We start from the raw sequence: 15,506 nt of genomic DNA, 5'->3' as shown, positions 1-15,506 counted from the left end.
GAGTAACAAATAACATATATAAGGTATCCAAGAGTAGTTTATCCCAGGAATGTACAATTGTTTTAACATTTGAAAATAAATCATTGTAATCCACCATTTTAACAAATAAAAGAGAAAAATTATATAATCATTTCAATAGATGCACCAAAAAGAGCATCTGAAAAAGTCAACAGTGATTTATGATGAAAACTCTGATCAAACTAGGAAGAGAAAGGAACTTCCTCAATCTGATAAAAGGCCTCTGTGAAAAACTTACTGTTAACATCATACTTTAAGGTAAAAAAAGGAACTCTTTGTCTTAATATGGCGAAAAGGCACGGATGTCTGCTCTCACCACTTCTATTCAACATTTTATCAGATGTCTCAGCCATTATAAAAAGGTGAGGGAGGAAAAAGCATATTGAAACAGAAGAAGTAAAATGTCCCTATTGACAGATGGCCTGATTATATTTTATACAGATATATATCCCTATTGGTAGTTAAATATGGTAAATTCCATTTACTATACAGTTAAACAAACAAACAAACATGAAATGCCTAAGACCTTAACACTCAAACCTATTATACTGCCAAATACCATATGATTTCATTTGTATGTAAAATTTAGGAAACAAAACAAATGAAGAAAGGGGGAAAAAAGAGAGAGAGAGGGAAACCAAGAAACAGACTCAACTATAGAGAACAAATTGACGGTTACCAGAGGGGAGGTAGGCAGGGCACAGGTTAAACTGGTGACAGGGCTTAAGGTGTGCACTTGTGATGAGCACGGGGTGACATATGGAAGTGTTGAATCACTATATTGCACACCTGAAACTGATATTACACTGTATGTTGACTAACTGGTACTTAAATAAAAACTTTTAAAAAAGAGCAAACCAAGACCAAAACCAAAAAACTTCCATACTGCCAAATGAAATTATACAACGCCTAAATAAATGGAGAGTTATAACATTTATGAATTGTAAGACTCAATCCTGGTATGACAATAGTTCTCCCCAAATTGATCTATAAATCAGTGCAACCTCAAGCAGAATCTCAGCAGAAACTTGAACGTGATTCTGAAATTTATATGGAAATGAAAAGGACCTAAAAAGCCAAAGTAATCTTGAAAAAGAACAAAGCTGGAAGACTTACACTACCTTTCTCAAGACTGACTATTAAGCTTTCATAATCAAGACCAAGCAGGACTGGTGTAAGGACTTATCTATTGTTTTTATCTTTACAAAGAACCAACTTTACCACTGGTCTGATAATAGAATCTTGTGAGGATTTTAAAGGTCTTTAATGGAGTCTATCTCATGCTGATGTTATTTGCACATTTATATTATTCCTATTCTAGACTGTGAGTGTCTCCTTGTACACAGGCATTCTGTTTTCTCTCTCTAAAGTCTTCAATGCCTGTACGATTCCACACTGTAGTTTATTTTAAATAATATTTGTCAAAACAACAACCATTATGCATCTTAAACAAGCACAATTTCAACCCTCATGAGTACTGATGAAACATAAGGGCACAAAGCTTCCTCTCCCCAAATAACCTACCCAAGATGCAGGGCTGGCTGGTTTTCGGCGACACCCATTTTGGGGACGACTCAGGGTGGGGGGCCACGGGTTGCACTGGGCGAGTCTGTCTGGCTGCCAGTTTCATCAGACTCATTTGCCTCTTGTGAAGTATTTCCTGTACGTCGCTCAGCTTCTGCAGGACTTCCTGGGCTCTGGCCTGCAGGAACAAAAGCAAATCATGACCAGGTCTCTCTGTACTCAGCCTGATGACATGAAGATTTCCCTTTCTCCCTTCTTCCCCCTCCCCCAAACTCACTTCCTTCAGGTGACCCTTCCATCCACACACAAGTCGTGGAACAGCTCAGCCTGCACCAGAATTCTGATTCTGCAAGTCTGCATCTCTCATCTGATGGACAAAGATCATATCCTTTTCACTACTGTATCTCCCTGCCTAGGACACTGCCTAGCACAGAGTAGTGCTCAGTAAATATAAATGGAGCAGATAAATGTTCACAAAGCCATGTCCATTAATAGAAGAGCATGCCACAGACCATGAATAAAGGATATTGGGCCACTTTATAGAACAGGAGGGTTTCAAAGGAAGAGGTGTGTACCCTGAATAAAGGCCCCTGGCTCAGAAAAGAGTTTATGTGTTCTGGGGGGAAACAGCTGGCTACATACTGAGGCAGGATCAAGGGAACCCCAAATACTCAAAAGAGAAACATTTAAGTTTTATTCTGTGGGACCCCTTCTCTATACCTGAGTAATAAAGAAGTAAACTGAAAAAATACCAAGGGAAAGATGAAACTCACTGACATTCCCGTAACTGACTGTATGTTCTAAAGCAAAGGTTCAAGAGAATAAGAAACAAGGCCCGGAAGTCTTCGAGCTTCACCAAGGCCTAAATTCACCTGAATACATTTTTTCTGGCCTTGCTTCCAAAATGACATCCATCTATCTCTGGCGGGTCAAAGGCAGTGGGTAGTCTTTTCTTCGTCATGCCAACTCAGACGGATGTCAGACATCTCACATCTAACATCTGCCTCCTGGATGATTTTAGCCACCAAGGAAAGGACCCCAAATCAGAAGAGCTCAACCATCACAATCCATGCAGGGTGCTCTGAGGATGCCTCATTCCGAAAGTACAGGTTTAGCACATACTCAGGGAGGTTGCCACCTTTCACAACTAGTAAAGTAAATGTGTCTTTTTTTCTGCTGGCCATCTTCTGGAAAGAGCCAAGAGCCCAGAGCCCTGAGGGAGGACTACCGAGTCAGCTACGGAACAACCATTTCCCTTCAGCCTGAGGGTCCCACCAAGGCTGATCCCTCCTCCAACATCTAGTACTGGTCTCAGTCCTTGTAGAGTCTGAGTACAGACCTGGATGGTCTGACACAGCAACCACTAGCCACATGAGGCTACCGAGCCCCCAAAATGCAGCTGTTCTGAACTGAGCTGTGCCATCAGTGTAAAACACACACTGGATTTTGAGGACTTAGAATGAAAAAAGAATGTAAAATATCTCATTAGTAACTTCTGATATTGATTATATATTGAAACAGTATTTTGGATTTTGGTTAAATAAAACATCATTAAAACTGACATCACGTGGGTTTGGTTTTTTTTTTCACTTTTTTAAATTTTTCCAGACCAAACCTTAAGAAATCTTAAGTCACATATACAGCTGGCATTATATTTCTACTGAACAGTGTTGGTCTGGATTAGGGGTTAGCAAAATCTTTCTGTAAAGGACCAAAGAGTAAATATTTCAGAATTTGCAGACCATCTGGTTTCTGTTACAACTACTGACCTTTTTGTAGCATTAAAGCAGTCACAGACAACATACACTACATAAATGAATGAGTGTGGTTGTGTTCTGATAAAACTTTGTAAAAGTAGGTGGCAAGAAGTTTTCAGGCACAGGCTGTAGTTTGCAACCCCTAATCTAGATTAAGGTGGGGCTTATGTTTAAAAGGTCTGATAGGAGGAATTTGAGAGACAGGGCAGGGGGTGGTGGGAGTAAAGAGGGAAAAAATGAAGCAAGATGGGATCATGAGGGAAACAAACCATAAGAGACTCTTAGTCTCACAAAACAAACTGAGGGCTGCTGGGAGGTTGGGGGCTAAGGATAGGGTGGCTGGGTTTTTGGCATTGGGGACGGTATGTGCTATGGTGAATGCTGTGAAAAGTGTAAGCCTGATGATTCACAGACCTGTACGCCTGGGGCAAATAATACATTATATGTTAATTTTAAAAATGCTAAGGTGGCAAAAAAAAATTTTTTTTTTTAAGAAAAAAAAAAGGTCTCTTTAAGGAATGTGCCTCTGGCCTCAGGAAGCTCAGCTGTACAGTGGACTAGAGGTTCTGACAATACAGCTATAAGTCCAGATCCCAAAAAGAAACCAAATCTCCTATGTTAGGATTAAGCAATGTCAGTTTGTGTTTCTGGGGTGATGGTGATAAGACTTGGTGGCTAGCCCAGTGATAAGCTAGAACACTGAGTCACGGGTGTTAACTGCTACACAAATATCAAGAAATCTGACTGAAAGAATGACTGTCGAATTAGTGGTATATGGTGCACAGCCCTGATGTGAGATCAGTGCCACATGCTGGAGCCCCCTGGCCCACCATTTGTATTTAACAGGATTTGAATCACCTTTGCCCTTTTGTATCTCTCCCTTAAGGTCCCAGAATGAACCCTGGAAATGGCGAGGTGGTCTCCCTCAGATGAGGGAGAGGATTGGGACAAGATTAACAACTGCATCCCCTCCTTTCCTCTTTCTTCTTTTTATTTGCAAATCCATTCTCCATACCATAATCAGAATTCTCTTTCCCAGAAATAAATCTAATCATATAACTTCCTTGTTTAAATGACCTGCTAGGATAAAGTCCAGACTCCTCATGAAACACTGGACCCTTCATTAGCTACACTGATTTCCCTCCAGTCCAACTTCCATGAGTCCCCGCCCCTCACTCCAGCTTCCAGCTGTGGCATTTACAGGAACATTCTTGTTTCCAGTCTCTCTGCTTTTGCATCTCCTGTTCCATCTGCTGAGGTTCCCTCCCTCTGCTTTGTGTCCCTTGAAAACTCCTACCCAACCTTCAAGACCAAATTTAGGCATCTTCTCCTATGAACACCCTGACTTCCCTAGGCTGAGCTGACCTTTGCATCCCCTATGTGCTCCACTGTCCCTTTCACTCCCTATGTTCTTGGACCAATGGGCACTTAACTGGGCATGTGCTTGTCTTCCACTAAACTGCCACCACCTTCATTATAGGTGAATGAAGTGAACGTTTAAAGAATTGAATTTTGCTATTTGTTACTGCGATTGTTTCATTTTTTAGACTGCGTGGTGAAAGTGAACAACGGAGGAAAATCAAAACAGCACAAAGAAGGTGGTGGAGTAGCAATGTATTGTAGAAAAGCACCTTAAGAGCCTCAGACGGCGGGGCGGGGGGATGAGTGGGGGGGGCTGCTACAAGCATAATCTTTTAATTGTAGATGCAGTTTTCGTAATCACTATGCCTTAATTGTAACAGATTCAATTGTTTACACGTAGACTACCACTGTTTTAGAAATAAATTTTATCTTTTCAAACAGTTTTAGAATTACAGAAAAAAAATACAAAATAGTACAGAGTTCCCATATAGACCATCCAGTTTCCACTATCTTAACAGTTTACATTAGTATGGTATATTTCTTACAATTAATAAAATAGTATTGATGTTACTTTTATTATTAAAATAAATTATTATTATTATTCAATAAAGTCCACACTTTAGTTAGATTTCTTCAATTTTACCTAATGTACTTTTTCCTCCAGGGTCCCATCCAGGATACTATATTACATGTAGTTGTCACGACTTCTTAGATTCCTCTTGGCTGTGGCAGTTTCTCAGCTTTTTCTGGTTTTTGATGACCTTGACTATCTTGAGGAGTATTGGTCAGATACTGAGGTAGCATGTCCCTCAGTTGGAATTTATCTGATGTTTTTCTCATGATTAGACTGGAGTTATGGGTTTTGGGGTAAGACCATGGAAGTAAAGTGGCATGTTCATCATATTACATCAAGGGTACCTCAAATCTGCATGATAACACTGTTTTGATGTTGACCTTGGTCACCTAGTTGAGGTCGTGTATATAAAGTAACTTTACCATAAACTCAGTTTTTGTTTCTCCCTCCTTGTACTGTATTCTTCGAAAGGAAGTCACTATACATAGCCCACATTTAAGGGTTGGGAAATTATACTCTACTGCCTTGAGGGCAAAGTATCTACACAAATAATTTAGAATTCTTCTGCATGCGAGATTAGTTTCTTCTGCCCCATTTATTTATTTATTTCACCATTTATTTATATCAGAATGGGTTCATGGATATGTATTTTATACTTTGGGTTGGAATCCAATACTACTTTATTAGTTTTATTGCTCAAATTATTCTAACATTGGCCGTGGGGAGTTCTTTTCAGTTCCCGCCTATGTCCCATCACTGTGGTTTGTTGTTTTGTTTTTAGTAGTTCCTTCTGGCACTACAAGATGCTCTAGGATCATCTTGTATATTCCCCGCCCCAGCCCTAGAATCAGCCATTTCTCCAAGGAGCTCAGGAGTCTTCTACTGAAGAATGGTATTAGAAACAAAGATCTCAGGCCTAGGTGGGCTCATTGACACTAGGGGTCTCATTGATTGTAGGCTATCTCAATTGTCAAAGTAAAAAGATACATGTGTCTGTACCATATCTACACGTACATATATTTAGGAATATTTCTATATGTATAGAGTACCGTTTTGACAACAAAGTCTTTACTTCTCAGTGGACACAACTTTCTCTGACACAACAGGATCTTTAAGTCTTATAACCTAAAATTTTATTCCAAACTAAAAGAAGAAAAGATGGGCTTGGGGGATATTTTGATCCACTTGACATATAGGATTTTAAAAAATATTTCTCTTATAATCCTCTCCTTCCTCCATGTTTCTGCTTATTTTCTAGAGATGGTTGATTAAGTTTACTCATTTCCTGGTAGGTGGTATGGCCAGGCAGTTTGCTGAAGTTGGCCGGAACAGCAGCTGTAGCCACATCTGCCCAAGGCCACAGCCCTTACCAGCGCCTCTCACAGTCACAGCTACAGTGCTTCCTGGGGTCTCCTTTGCCCTTTATGCTGATGGCTGGTAACTGCTTCTTATTTCTTGGTAACCCCAGGGACCTTCACCATCCCTACTGCGTTCCCTAAACTCTGCCCATATCTTGGTAAAAAGTGCCTACCTCAAACTTCCTTAAATACCCTTGAGTATATAGAACCCTGAAAGTATGTGAATCAGATTCTGTGACTCAAAAGAGATCGGTGACTCAAAAGAAATAAATACGACCCTATGGGAGAGATACATACAAGGTGATGTGAATCTCAGAGGAAGGTGTGCTCTCCATAACTCTGCTGACTTCATAAAAGAGAGCTTGTCTTAAAATGCAAACCCAATCAAGTTTTCACCTGCTTAAACCCTTCAGTGGCTTAATATGAACTTAATATGGCCCACAAAGCCTTGCCTCATCTGCCCCTCTCTTGCCTCACCCCCAAACACCCTTCCTTTGCTCTTGTACTCCAGCCACCCTGGCCTTTGGTTTCTGCATTTGTGCCAGTTTCCCTCCAGCCCTGTGTCCTCTGTACATGCTGTTACTTCTGGTCTGGAAAGGCTCCCCCATTATCTCTACTCAGTCTCCAGGCCTTGGCTCTAGGGATCCCCAGTCAAGGTCAAGTTCTTTTATCACATGTCCAGCAGGATCCTAAATCTCTCCTCCAGAGCACTTATCTCAGCTTGTAACACATTCTTGTGTTTTGTGTTTGACATTTATTTATTTTAAAACTGAGTGGTTTTGGGACACCTGGGTGGCTCCGTTGGTTGGGCAGCTGCCTTCAGTTCAGGTCATGATCCCAGCATCCTGGGATCGAGTCCCACATCGGGCTCCTTGCTTGGCAGGGAGCCTGCTTCTCCCTCTGCCTCTGCCTGCCTCTCTGTCTGTCTGTGCTCGCTCTCGCTCCTCTCTCTCTGACAAATAAATAAATAAAATCTTAAAAAAAAAAAAAAACTGAGTGGTTTTGTTTTTGTCTTTAAAGATTCTTTTTTATTTGACAGAAAGGGAGCGCAAGTAGGCAGAGCTGCAGGGAGAGGGAAAAGCAGGCTCTCTGATGAGCAGGGAGCCTGATGTGGGGCTCGATCCCAGGACCCTGGGATCATGACCTGAGCTGAAGTCAGCCACTTAACCGACTGAGCCACCCAGGTGCCCTGTGTTTGACATTTTATTAACGTCAGTCTCTCCCACTAAGTTGCATCAGGGACGGAACCATGTCTATTTCTTCTCATTGCTATGTCCTCAGCACAGTGCATGATACATCAGAGATGCTCATGAGTATCTGGAGAGAAATGAATGACTGAAGGTGATATTTGGGTCAGACCATGAAGGGTCAGATTTCCAGGAAGCACAGAGTCTAGGATGCTACCTGAGATTCAGGAACTGGTAAGCCTGCTCAGTACATCCTACCTGGACTTTTTTTTTTCTTTAATTTTATTATATTATGTTAGTCACCATACAATACATCATTAGTTTTTGATGTAGTGTTCCAAGATTCATCGTTTACATATAACACTCAGTGCTCCATGCAATACATGCCCTCCTTAATACCCATCACTGGGCTCACCCATCCTCCTACCCTCTCCCCTCTAAAACCCTTAGTTTGTTTCTTGGAGTCCACAGTCTCTCATGATTTATCTCCCCCTCCGACTTCCCCCCCTTTACTTTCCCTTTCCTTCTCCTAATGTCTTCCATATTATTCCTTATGTTCCACAAGTAAATGAAACCATATGATAAATGATTTTCTCTGCTTGACTTATTTCACTCACCATACTCTCCTCCAATCCATCCATGTTAATGCAAAAGTTGGGCATTCATCCTTTCTGAAGGAGGCATAATATTCCATTGTATATACAGACCACATCTTCCTTATCCATTCCTCTGTTAAAGGGCATCTCGACTCTTTCCACAGTTCAGCTATTGTGGACATTGCTGCTATGAACATTGGGGCACATATGCCCCTTCGGATCACTACATCTGTATCTTTGGGGTAAATACCCAGGAGTGCAATTGCCAGGTCACAAGGTAGCTCTATTTTTAATTTTTTGAGGAATCTCCAAACTGTTTTCCAAAGTGGATACACCAACTAACATTTCCACCAACAGTGTAAGACAGCTCCCCTTTCTCCACATCCTCTCCAAAATTTGTTGTTTCTTGTCTTGTTGATTTTGGCCATTCTAACTGGTGTAAGGTGGTATCTCAATGTGGTTTTGATTTGAATTTCCCTGATGGCTAATGACGATGAACCAGACTTTCTTAAGCAACAGGCAAAAGGCCCCCCAGTGCTTCCTTTCTAACCACAAGATTAAAATAACCCAGACACATTACCTTGACGTCAATGGTGAGTATCAACTCAAACTGGTTGTAAAACTCCATGTGGCTGGGCAACTGGTACTCCTTCGCTGTACTCAGGAATGCTTCAATGTCGTTCAAGGCAACGTCAACCCCCTCTCGTGATTGGCACTTGTCTACAGCTTGGGAAGCCAAAAGGTAGATTCCTGCTTCACACCACTGGCTGACCTTTCAAAAGAAACACAGTGCCCCATGCAGTCAGCCTGCCCACAGCTCAGAACACCTGAGCTTGTCTGTGGTACAAAAGGATCCTGAGACAATGGAAAATTGTTGTGGGACAGCATAAAGTTCATAGGTCTAACCACTGTTAACACAGCTGTAAGGTGGACAAACCCAAACTAATTTTACATCTGTCCATTTCTCAGAAGAGTCATTCAGTCAGTAAAAAGACTTGTATAAACATTCTCCTCTTTTCTACGGACAGTGATTGCTACATCACCAAAAGAAAAGAGTTAGGTATTCCTAAATTTGGTCTAACCATTAGAAATGCAACCAATGACTTTTCGGGTTTGCCTTCTAAGCTACTCATCTTGCATCCTAACTAGTTATAAGGGCATAGGATGACCAATGAGGCATTCGACCTGGCCCCTACATGTCTTCCCAGGGGAGGAAATGTCCCTCTTAACAAAAACACTACCTTCCGCTGCTCACATTTGCATTTACTGGCATTTGTCTGTCCCAGGGAAGCATCAAAGCATGCAAAGCTTTGTAACTCAGGACAGCAATACTCAAACTTTCCAGATTGCTGGGAGGAAATCAGATAGGTGACGAATTCTAAAAATTCAATTTTTAAAAGACTCAAAAAGAAAGACAGGGGTCCTTGTGCTGCCTGAATATGTATGTGGAAAGAAGCTGCCAGCGCAAGTATGGCTGCATTTCCATTTATCATGTGACCTGAAGAGCCACACAAAAATAACTATACAGGGAGGAAAGAGCAAAAGGGAGCACTCCAAAGTAGTTAGCTTTAAGTGGGAAAATTATAGGCAACTTCTATCTGTCTTTATTTTTTCCTTTAAATTACTTACACTGAATGTGGACTACTTTTAGAATAATAAAGCGTAGTAAAGGTATTTAAAAATTATTGATTATCCCTATGTGGTGATGAGGCAGGAAATGGCACAGGTAGGTATTCCTAGTAACTTCTTCCATCCTCCTTTGTACATTTTTGGATTTTCAAAATAATGTAAATCATGTTTTGATATATACACTCTATGATTTTAGATATATGCTCTATATGCATGACATATGTATGCTTTTATATATTTCTCTTGAAACAACATGCCTAGATCTGTAGAAAACATTAAGTTGTGTTCTTCTGCAGTCACAGTGGATACCTCCTCTCCCAGACACACACACACACACACACACACACACACACACACACACACCCAAACATATATATCAGCACTAGGCTATTATCTCTGGAGCGGAAATGGAGTGAGGAAAACAGCAGCTGATCCTGCGGAGTTCAGCACACAGAGCAGGTTGTGGACCAGGCCCTTCTGAGGCACTTGCTTCTGGAACAGTTGTATTTCATTGACATTACAATCCCTTTGGCATCAGGATGACAGAAATAGCCTGGGTGTGTGCCCCCAGCCGTCAGAGAGAAACAGCTATGGGAACGGAGCATGCTGACTCATGACCATGGGTTACGTGCTGCCTACAAACAGCTGACAGGGAAGGCTCCAGAAGCCACTGCCCCTGCTGACCAGGCAACTGCCCCAGAGATCACCACTGAAGGGCACCAGGGGCTATGCCCCTTCTCTGTGAGCCCTCTGCACAGAGTGCTGCTGTCTAGTCTAGAGAGTCTGGGGTTTGGAATACAGCAGTCCTGACTTCAAATCTGCATGCCCTATTTTTACCCCAGGTGTGGTCATGGGCGATCACATATCCCACAGTCTCTCGTGCCATCCCTGTACTACCTGCACCAGAAACACCTGGAAATTTGATGAAAATACCGATTCCTGGGCATCATCCTAGACTACTGAATCTGAGTCTCCAGAATGGCACATTAGAGAATCTGCAATTCTAGCAAACTGGTTCTCATGTATTAAATGCAGTGAGCCACTGATTTAACCAAGCTATCAGTTTCTGCCTCTTCCAAATAATGCCATTCATACTCTTCTCATAGGTTGTCTTGAGGATTGAATAGATGACATAATTATGTTTCTGGCAGGAACATAGTAGGTGCTCAATAAATGGCAGGAGTGTATAATGGTCATTATTACTTAAGCTTTTCCAAATAGATTGATTTGATGCCTATATATAAGGAGAAGCACTTTGTAAATATAGTGTGCTTGGTTCTCTGCCTAAAGGGAATCATGGGGCCAGGCCAAAACTCTAAGTCTAGGTCCACATAGAGGAGAATGAACATTTGTTCATTCTAATGGGATATGGTGGGATGGTGAGGGCACTTCTGACTTCTAATACTTCTATGACCTAGAATCTGCACAGTTTTTAATGCCTCTCAAGCACTATTTAACATGAAGTAATTACCCTCTCAGTAATTCTGTAGGGGCAGGAAGGATGAGTATGATTAAGACTCTTGCACAGAAAATTTAGCAAACATCATGGTCATGGCTTTGCTGTGCTCACCTTGTCCAGCTGTCTATGCAACTCCAAGGACTTTTCTAAAATGTCATATTTTTTCTTATTTTCATTGATGAAGTCATCACAGAGGTGCCTGAGCTCTACACATCTGGGTCTGATGGAATCCACTGCATAGTGGTGGCTTTGGATGAGCTGGTCCCCAATTATTGAAAGCAGCTGGGCCTTTTCCAAGGTATCCTGTGAAGTGAGCATCCACAGCCAAGCATCAGAAGCCAGGTCATGGTGAGGGTGATATTTACCGTGTGCTCCAAACCTGGAGGAAGCCTAGCAGATGTCAGGTCTTAGGCTGAGAGTCTTGGCTCCGGAACCTGGGGAAGCTCTGTCGCAGTTCAAGGTCTCCAGAAGTCTAGCCTAGTCCAGGGTCAACTACACTCTGAAAAGCAAGCCAATCATTCAAATTTCTGTTGAATTCTCAGCCAGGCACTGAGGATATAGCATTAACAAGCTATGATTTTCAATGTAATGGAGAACTTAGATTACTAAATAAATAATACCAGTAATTCAACTATAACAACTGTGATAACTTTTTGGCAGAAGAGCATGACAGGTTATACTGACCAGAACTGGAGACTCTGAATTCCCCTGTCAATTAAATGGAAAAGTAAAAGGATCAGACATGGGGCCCTGAGGGGAGACAGGACTCAGCTGAATTTGGGAAGCTAGTAAAGATCTGGTTTGGACAACTCTTGTGGGGGATCCTGAGACTTAAGAAATATGTTTATCTAAACCCCTTCCTGCAACTCACAAGATCTAGTCACAGTCTTCTCTGACTTCAGCCTCCCAGCAACCATACCTCCTACCCCTCTCTGCATGGTTTACTTTGTTCTAATCCCATGTGCCATGTTTTACTGTTTTGTTTTGTTTTGTTTTGTTTTGTTTTTAAGAGAGGGAGAGAGAATCCTAAGCAGGCTCCATGCCCAGGACAGAGCCTAATGTGGGGTTCAATCTCACAACCCTGAGATCATGACCTGAGCTGAAGTCAAGCGTTGGACATTTAACCAACTAAGCCACCCAGGTGCCCCCATGTTTATCTATTTTTAATTCATTCATCACATACTACTGAGGACCCTCCATGTGCTAAACACCGCCCTAGTTGCTAGGGGCCTGGTAGTAATCAAGGAAGCAAAATACCTGCCCTCATGGAGCTTACATGTTAATAGAAGATGTAACCATGCCTTAGAACAACATACTGCTTAAAATGTAACCCATGAGAAATTACACCAGCCACCAAGCACGCTTAGCTGTAGCCTTCTGGCAACAGGCCTCTGGGGGAGAGGACGATATACTTCCTCGAAGCCCAGCAGCAGGGAATGCCCAGCTGGCTCAGGGCATTCCAGTGGCTTTTTTCTGTTATCTCCCCTTCTCCAGAGACCACCTGTGGCTAATTAGATGAGCCCTCTGAAAGTGCTTGCTCAATTATAAACTTTACACTGCTCGACCAGATATATTTTGCCTTTCTTCTTATCCACAAGACTCATGGTCAATGTGTAACTGACTCCAGCTTCTTTGCTGGTTGTGACCTGCTTTCCAAAAATATGAGACTGAGGAGTTGTTTGGGGTGACAGTCTTTTCTACTGCCGACCTGGGCTCCCTTTCTCTTGCAGCTGACTTGTTTGTGCCTCATTCTTCTCCTGTGTGCCGTCAGGAAGCAGCAAGGAGACACAGGCAATGAATAATTAGATATGTAGATTATATAATATCCTAGTTAGTGATGCATGTTGTGGAGAAAAGCCAGACATGGAAAGGAGGGTAGGGAGTGCTGATGGAGGAGTTGCTGTTTTAAGTAGGATGGATGAGAGAAGGGCTTACTGTGCCGTCCACAATGTCCACTGGGGAGGGTAGGTGTTGTAATGAGCACTGGGTGTTATATAAGACTGATGAATTACAGACCTGTACCCCGAAACAAATAATACATTATATGTTAATTAATTGAATTTAAATTTTTTAGAAAATGGAAAAAAGAAAAAAAAAAGATTTGTAGTTGAACTTGAAAGCTTAAGGAAAAACTAGACTTTATTGTTACTTCAATAAATTGAATATTTATTAAAAGAAAAGAGCCATCCAAGCAATGCAGAAATGTTAACATGCGTGAGACTGCTGTCTTTGAAAGGCCTGTTTGCAAGGTTAACCCTTGGGTGCCCTCTAGGAAAGTCAGGAGGGTACCTATCATCCCCTGATAAGAATGGCTCACCATGCCTTAATGGTTTGTGCAAACAATATGGTTTACACTAAATCCCTACTTTCTTTCTGGGAATATGGAATTCTGGTACATGGCAGGTAGAGGATACCTACATGACCAGTCCCCAGTAAAAACTGGGGACTGAGCTTTCCTGATAGACAACACTTCTCCATGGTGTCATAAACCTTTGGGAGGTTGGAATCCAGGGGCATCAGGATCCTATAGGACTCCACTGGGAGAGAAATCTTGGAATCTTATACCTGGTTCCCAACAGACTTTGCCCCATGCATTTTCCCGTGCTGATTTTGCTTGGTATCTTTTCACTGTAATAAATCATAACCATGTGAGTATAATTACATGCTGACCTATGAGGCCCCCTAGCAAATCTTCAAACCTGAGTGTGGGCCTGGGAACCCCTGACACAGAAGCCAAGGCCTAAAGTGACAGACAAAGCACGCAGTACTTGGCTGAGAGGTAGGGGCGTGTTTGCCATGTTCGGGTAGCAGGAGGAGGCCACTGTGGCTGGAACAGAGGATGCAAGCAGGAAAGGAGAAGACATAATCAGGAGAAAGAGGGAAACTGGATGCGGAATGCCCCAGCGCCATTCTGAGCACTTCAGCTTTTATTCCGTGTGTTGTGGGAAGCTTGGGAGGGCTCTGAGGAGTGGGTCTCATTTATATTTTGCAAAGAATTGCTTCTGCTATAATGTTGAGAAAGACAGAGAAGAGGCAAAGCAGCTGGTGGCTACTGCACTAATCCAGGTAGGAGGTACAAGGATGGCAACCAAACTAGCTCCTGCATCAGGGCACCTCCCTGGGATGCTTTGCCCAAGGTCCTTCAGGGAAATTCTTGGCTCGCCTCTTCACAAGGCTATCCCTGACTACTACGTCTAAGTCACTCCCAGCAACGCACCCACCCAGGCCCAGTCTCTTCCTTGTTTCATTTTTTTTTTTTTTTAAACAGCACTTACCTCTACCTGAACTTATCTTCTTTGTTTACTTTTTTTTTTTTTTTAAGATTTTATTCATTTGAGAGAGAAAGAATGAGAGAGAGCACAAGAGGGGAGAAGGTCAGAGAGAGAAGTAGACTCCCCTCGGAGCTGGGAGCCTGATGTGGGACTCGATCCTGGGACTCCAGAATCATGACCTGAGCAGAAGGTGGTGGCTTAACCAACTGAGCCACCCAGGCGCCCTTCTTTTTTTCTTTTTTAAGATTTTATTTTCACTTTCACTTAGTAAACCTCCACCCACTCTTCCTCCTCCTCTCACTCCTACCGATAAACAAGCTACATGAAAGCACTTAGAAGTATCTCATAAATATTTGATCAATAAAATGAATTAACCAGGGAACTAGAAGACGCAGTAACATACTTGGCTGGAATTGTGTGAAACAGCATTGCCCTGTGAGTGAACGCAGATGACTCCTGTGTTTCCAAAGGGCTCCAGGCGCTAAGAGGCCACGTGCACCCTTGCTGAGCATGGTGAGCGTCCCAGTCAGACACACTGCCCTGGTTTAACTTCTTACAGAAATACAAGGACATCCCTCTCTCAACTGCACCAATTCATTTTGATGCCCCTCCTCTGTGCTCCCCTACCGCTCTGTACCCTTTCTTGATCAGAGCAGGTACTTCTGCTGTGATCACTGATCTATCGCCCGCACTACGCTGCGGACCCTTGTGAGCACGCACCAGCTGTTATTCAACTTAAGACATTCATGATACAAATCAGCTACTTAAGA

At 42.3% G+C, this 15,506-nt stretch overlaps 1 protein-coding gene across 4 annotated transcripts in view; it reads right to left on the bottom strand.

Moving 5' to 3' along the window:
• The window catches only part of LOC111151235 (MCF.2 cell line derived transforming sequence-like 2), a 282,214-nt gene that overhangs the window by 113,207 nt on the left and 153,501 nt on the right, over nucleotides 1-15,506 (bottom strand). For all 4 annotated transcript variants that reach the window (XM_022509077.1, XM_022509067.1, XM_022509087.1 and 1 more), the window contains 3 exons: nucleotides 11,576-11,767; nucleotides 8,957-9,148; nucleotides 1,543-1,720 (listed from right to left, as the gene is read on the bottom strand). In XM_022509077.1, the coding sequence (XP_022364785.1) occupies nucleotides 1,543-1,720; nucleotides 8,957-9,148; nucleotides 11,576-11,767 (562 nt within the window). The remainder of the gene's footprint in view (nucleotides 1-1,542; nucleotides 1,721-8,956; nucleotides 9,149-11,575; nucleotides 11,768-15,506) is intronic.

Source organism: Enhydra lutris, unplaced genomic scaffold (assembly GCF_002288905.1).
Source record: "Enhydra lutris kenyoni isolate GAN:26980312 unplaced genomic scaffold, ASM228890v2 scaffoldscaffold2, whole genome shotgun sequence".
Taxonomy (NCBI): Eukaryota; Metazoa; Chordata; class Mammalia; order Carnivora; family Mustelidae; genus Enhydra; species Enhydra lutris.
Note: the sequence above shows the minus strand (reverse complement) of the source record. Positions and strands in the feature narration are given on the sequence as shown.